The 6,659-nt window shown below is 34.8% G+C and overlaps 1 protein-coding gene across 1 annotated transcript; it reads left to right on the top strand.

Annotated features, from left to right (window-relative positions):
- Nucleotides 1-247: 247 nt before the first annotated feature.
- LOC137737129 (agamous-like MADS-box protein AP1) lies at nt 248-4,482 on the top strand. Its single transcript, XM_068476515.2, has 7 exons — nt 248-883; nt 2,786-2,864; nt 2,958-3,122; nt 3,239-3,280; nt 3,413-3,454; nt 3,597-3,703; nt 4,164-4,482. The coding sequence occupies exons 1-7, from the start codon at nt 699-701 to the stop codon at nt 4,261-4,263; spliced, it is 720 nt and encodes a 239-aa protein (XP_068332616.1). The 5' UTR covers nt 248-698; the 3' UTR covers nt 4,264-4,482.
- The last annotated feature ends 2,177 nt before the right edge of the window (nt 4,483-6,659 follow it).

The raw sequence follows: 6,659 nt of genomic DNA on the forward strand, positions 1-6,659 counted from the left end.
TTAACACACATATCTCATAATTTGTATAATAACACGTAATATAACATCTCATGTGCTGGTCATACTAAAAAAATCTCTCGAGACTAATGGGGTCAAATCACGGTAATTTTCACCACAAAAAGTGGCACTGTGCATACGTACGTCAGCTGGTTACTCGTCGAGAAAAAAAGTAAGGGTAAAGCCGAAGGTCCGTACAATGCATACCTGAGACTCTTGAGTCCGGCAGGTAGCTGGTACCTAGTGAGCTACACCGGTATGTAAGAAAAAATCGAGGTTTCTTTTCCTGGCCCCGTTGGAAATACAGAAACGACTACGTAGTACACCTCAGCTAATCAGAAGTCGACAACACATCCTTTAAAACCCCCACCGGTTTTCCCAAAACCACTTGTGTTCACAAAAACCGCTTAATCTATCATCAAATCAAAAGTCTGTAGAGCTAGTTACAAGCACATACATTTTCTCAGGCACCTTCACATATTTGGCTATAAGAAGAAACTTTGCATAAATTAATATTCCCATTAAATTGTAACTATATTTCTTTCTTTTTTGTATATAAATCGACAGCCTACCAGTTCATTTTCTAGGTTGTCTTTCTTTTTCTGGGGGTTTCGGTTGTTTGGTTTTTTTTTGAGAAAGAAAATCAAAGAACAAGCAGTTGAAAGAGTGAGTGGTAACTGAGAGTCCATAAATATTTAATCATGGGGAGAGGTAGAGTTCAGCTGAAGCGCATAGAGAACAAGATCAACAGGCAGGTGACTTTTTCCAAAAGAAGCACTGGGCTGCTGAAGAAGGCTCATGAGATCTCTGTCTTGTGTGATGCTCAGGTTGCTTTGATTGTCTTCTCCAACAAGGGGAAGCTCTTTGAGTACGCCACAGATTCATGGTATACTATTTTCTTAATTAATTGTAACTCCTCATCTCAAATTTTATTTACTCAAACCTAGCTAAAATTTCTACCAAAGAAAAAACCTAACTTCTCTTTTCGAGAAACCTAGAAATTTGTATTTGTAAGAAAGTAAATGGATTTAGAAACGCCGCCTAAGAGATCGAGCTCAACCTAGCTAAAAAATTTCATATACCTTGCTTTGATAGAGCATCTCGAACAATACTAGCTAAATTTTTGTTACTGTAGCTAGCCAAATGACCCAATGTTAATTTGGTTAGCCATCACTCTCCCAACAATACTAGCTACTTTAGCTTAAGTTAAAATATTTTATTATTATTTTTTCCTAAACTTAACACTCCAATCCCTTTTTCTTCTCTTGAAGCCCACAAACAATGCGATTTTATAGTTTTTAATGTTTAACCAAAAATTAACTTTATCTCTTCTTCTAAATCTAGCTAGTTATTGTTTACCGAATTAAAATAACTAGCCCGTTTTGTTCGGTTTTTCTATATTTTTTCAAAGTAACCAAAAAGCTTTATTTATTTAAGCTGTTGGAGATGCTGTTTTGTTTCCTCTTTTTGCATATTTTTGTTTTGTTTTCTTTCACTACAAATTTGTAATTAAGGTTGTACCATAAACATGTGATTTTATGTTTTCGTCAATGGTTAACCCTGAAATTTCAATCCCATAACCCTGAGTTGTACCATAAACATGTAATTAAGGTTGGAAACTATAATTTATTATAGATGAAGTAGCTAGAGTTGTTAATTTGTAATAATCTGATGCTGGTTAACTGAGATTTGGTTTTCTGCAAGGTAATTAGAAGATCGATGAAAGCAGTATGAAATAATATTAAATTAGATAGATGTACTTCTATTGACCAAAAAAGCTAGTTGTACTTCTTTTGTGTTTTTTCTTTTGTTGGCCAAATTACTTAATGAGTGTTTAAAATTTAGAACTCAAAATTAATTAGAGTATCAAGGTCTTAATTAGTGGTTGCCTCTGACAAAAGAAACATGTTGATCGGTACTTGTTTTATATTTTTCCGTAATAAATTGAACCCACCAATTGTGATGAGACTAAACTTGCCGGCTTGATAACTAATTCTGAGAGCGATTTGATATCATCATTACTAATTCTAATCCTTGTTAACTTAGTAATGAGTAAGCAGAACAATTTCTTTTGTCAGCAAAAGTAAAAACATCAAACAAGGAGTGGAAGCAGCAGCAAGTAGAATCCTAGCAGGATAATATTCCACTACCATGTATGATATATAATACCCCTTAGAAAAAGGGAAGGCGACAGCACAGACGAAGTACATAATACAGTTTGAATATTATGTTTTTAACTAAAGAATATATGAAATGAAATGAAGGGAAGCCCAGAAAACATGAATCCTGGTGCATTAAATCTCAGATGTTTATTTAAATAATACAGTCTTCAACAGGAGCTCAATTATTTGAAGTTAGGAGACCATTAAATAGCTTAACTTGTGCTATATGTAACAGTCTCTTTGTAAACAGATGTATATAATATATAGCTATATATTAACAGTCTCCTAGTTGATCATATTTACAAACACACATTCAGATCTGTAGTAGTACTGGAACCTCTTAGAGGTGAAATGTGACTTGCTTGCTCGACAGTAAACCGCAAACAAGAATAAAAAGTGCAAGACTGTTGCAACTCCAAAGTTTTTATTGCCTGGCATTCATTATATAATAATCAACATTATTTCATGCGATGATGATCATGACTAATTTTCGTAATCATATGAATATACTCCCTTGGAAGTGTTTCAAAACTTCTATAATATTATTAATCAATCAATTCATTAAGATGGGGTTTTTGATAGGGACTTTTTCATATGTTTGATATTGCTGATCATGGATGTTACAGCATGGAGCAAATCCTTGAACGCTATGAAAGATACTCTTACGCAGAAAGACAGCTAGTTGAACCAGATTTTGAGTCGCAGGTTTGCCATGACATCAAACTCCGAATACTAATTAACCTGTTACGCCTTATGTTGATTGAGTTATAATTACTCATACAATTTCTTGATGCACAGGGTAACTGGACCTTTGAATATTCCAGATTAAAGGCTAAAGTTGAGGTTTTGCAAAGAAACCATAGGCACTATTTGGGAGAAGACCTGGATTCCTTGACTCTCAGGGAAATCCAAAGTTTGGAGCAACAGCTTGACACTGCTCATAAACAAATTCGACAAAGAAAAGTACATACTTATTATGCTTGCTAACGAGGATCGCTTTCTCTTAATGGTGCATTTGTACTTGCACTAGAATAATTTTGAGTTTGATGACACTAAAGTATTCTCTTCACTTCTTTCAGAATCAACTCATGCATGAATCCATCACTGAGCTTCAGAAAAAGGTTGGGGCACCTATAGCATGTTTTTTCCGTTGTAAATATGTTTAGACTCTGCGAGAGAAAGAGAAAGGGTACTGTGTAGCATATATTTTACGTGGCTCATTTAATTGTTTTTTATCTTTTTGTGTCGTGCAGGAAAAGGCGATACAGGAGCAAAATAACTTGCTAGCAAAGAAGGTAATAATATGCTTATACTATTTTATCACATAGTCAAATAGGGTTGTAGTCTAGGGTTTATGTTTGCCTTTAACTTGGATGGTTTTTTATGTGATGATTCTTCTTTTCGGTTTTCTGTTTATCATATAAATTTTGGAAATAGATAAAGGAGAAGGAGAAGGCTGCAGCTCAGCCCGAGGTTCAAAACTGGGAGCAGCAGAACCATGACCTTGACCTGCTTCCACAGCCCCTTCCATGTCTTAACATTGGGTGATTTTCTTCCCACATAAAATTCTTAATTCTAGGGCCTGTTAATTTGTCTTGTTTTATTAGAGCAATTTCAATGGAAAAGATGCAGCTTTGAGATGTAAAAATCACATTTACATTTCATATAATTTTGGGAAATCTAGATGTGGTTGTTGCTCCAATGTGAAGATGTAAATTTCACTTAGAGAAAAAAAAAAGAGCAGATGAAATTTACATCTTCAGGTCAAGATGCGTACTTAAATCCCCTCAAAATTATAATTGGAGAGCTTTCTGGCCAATAAGAGATGTATATGTGCTACACATCAAGAGATGCTCTTAGCATGTTAATATTGTTTTATAGAAAATCTGTTTGACCACGCTGACAATAGTGATGAATCAGTTAAGAAGTTAATTAACTTGGTATCAACGACCCTAATTAACTTGTTTATATGCAATGCATAGTCTGATACGATATGATATGCAGGGGGACGCAGCAAGATGAATTCCTTCAAGCGAGGAGGAACCAGCTGGACCTTACTCTGGAACCATTTTATTCATGCCATCTCGGATGCTTTGCTGCTTGATCAACAATCAATCGGTAGAAAAAGAAAGGAAGAATTAAAAGGAAAGAAAACAAAACTATATATATGTGTGCTATTTCTGTATTAAATTTCTGGTTTGTTGGTAAATTTTGGACCAACCCTAAACGTACTGCTTTTGTAGCAATCCATATTTTGGTACCATATGTAAGTTATTGAAAGGAAGATTATCAGACGATGGCAATGAGGAACTGAACTTTGAAACTGTCCGGTAATTCTATTTATATTGCCAAAGACCTGAGAAATATTGAGTAAATGTGTGAGCTAAACTCTATTTGACTGTATTTTTTCTCTATAATGTTAGTTTAATTATTAAATTAATTAGGATTTTGGTATCTATAACTGAGGTGACTTTGGAGGAATTTAGGATTTTTCTTTTTCATTTAGGGTTTACAGTTTAGTGCTTGATTAAGATACAACGTAAGTATGCACAAGAAACCAAAAAAATAAAAAAGAGATGCATGAGAAACAGTAACTGATAGAATAAGTCACTGCTCAATTGGACAAATACTTTAAGCCGGAAAGTTATAGAATACTTGCAGCCTCACTCTTTCAAGAAGAAAGAATTGCAAAAAAGGAATCGAACAATTGAAATTAGTTCAAGGAGCGTATCAAAATACAAGAATCTAGCACACAACGGTGAACAGCCTTTTCGATTTGGTGACCAGAAAAAGCTCTACTTTTCTGTTGGTTTTGGTATCTCTTCACTGATCATTGCATGCCAAACAATTTGGGTTGAGTCTCAAGACGTTTCACTAAATAACATCACCTAGAAAATCAATTTAATTAACAACGGTCAGATGCAACACAAAGTTTTCCGATTTGATTAAATTTAGTTGGAAGAAGTTACAAAATCCAAATATTTCAGTTATGTTTTGGCCAATAATTTTCAGGATGAACTTCACGTCATCAGTCATTGGCAAAGAGATTCTACCACTACACCAGCTGTGTACTAGCCTTGCCTTTAGTCACGTGATATTCGCAGAAACTTGTGTACAGTGGGTGCCAATGTTATGCAAGTTTTGCCTCATCAGCTAGAAAACAAATTGGAGTCTAAACTCAATTTGCACGTTAAGAGTAACCCTAATTCAGAAAGTGCCTCTCGGAAAACGTGATATTTGCTATATCTATATACAGGTTAAAAAAGGCAAGGAAGAAATTGATTACCCGGCTGCAAATTGGGCAGGTTGGGCTTCTCTCCATCCATTCAAAAATACAAGAAAGGTGGTAATGGTGAGAACACTCCACTGTTATCTTTGGATTTTCAGTCGTGTATTCTGCAGTCGTTACAAGAAATAGAGGAACCCTCAGCATAAGATAATTATACCCTAAAGTCAGTTTATAAAAGAATATTCTGGCATAAGGAAACAGATTTCGCTAAATTAATGATCACCTTCCAGGCATGTGGGACATTCTTCGCCACGTTCTAATAAATCATAGATATACATAAGCCCTGTGGCTTCTTTTCCAGATAATGACTTCTTTAAGGACTCATTAGGGTTCTGATATATTAACCCTTCATTTAGTCCCTCTTGTGGAGGGGGTTGGACAACTTGGACTTCAACAGTAGTAGTGCCAGATTGTGCAACCTGAGGTGCCCCATCGGGTATTGAAGTTGCGTCGGCAACCTCATTATATGTATTGACTAAATTACCTCTTCTCCAACTGCTGATTGATGCTCTATATTTCTCAATCTAAAAATAGATATCAGATGATCATCAGATTTCAATTTAATCGATTCAATCGAGATAAGACCCATAGAAACACAAAAATATGAAGGTGTCAGATGAACTTAAGACCTATTGACCTTTGAACTTTTGATTATGTCATAAAACTAAAAGTTGCAAACAGAATTAACGAATTTAGGAAAGTGATAATCAAAATCTGAAAAACATACTTTGTTGTACAAGTTTTGAGTGAAGCCAACATCACCATTACTGGCATTGTCACCGTTATTATCTTCCATATGATCTTTTGACCGGAAGCAAGAACAAGCCGAACCCATGTCTCACACCTTCAGTTTTTTTACTCAGCTTAACCAGTCCCCAGCCTGCATTGACCATAACAAAAAAAAAAAAAAAAAGAAAAAAAAAATGTCAAGATGATGAGTGATGATGATTGCAACAAAAATTACAAAATCAAACATTAAATATTTAAGAGGTATAAAAGTAGAAAAGCAACGCCATTGAAAGATTAAATTGCTCTTAAAAAATCACATAATTTATTTAAAAGAAATATAGTATTGATGAAGAGTTTAAAGACTATAAGGCAGTAGAGAGGCAGTATACTTCAATGGCGAAAGTGCATCCTCCACCCTCACACTCCGCAATAAAAACTTTCCAGATAACCAAACAGAAAACAAGATAAAGAAGCGGCAAAAA

This window comes from Pyrus communis, chromosome 13 (genome assembly GCF_041283825.1).
Source record: "Pyrus communis isolate YQ-2024b chromosome 13, ASM4128382v1, whole genome shotgun sequence".
Taxonomy (NCBI): domain Eukaryota; kingdom Viridiplantae; phylum Streptophyta; class Magnoliopsida; order Rosales; family Rosaceae; genus Pyrus; species Pyrus communis.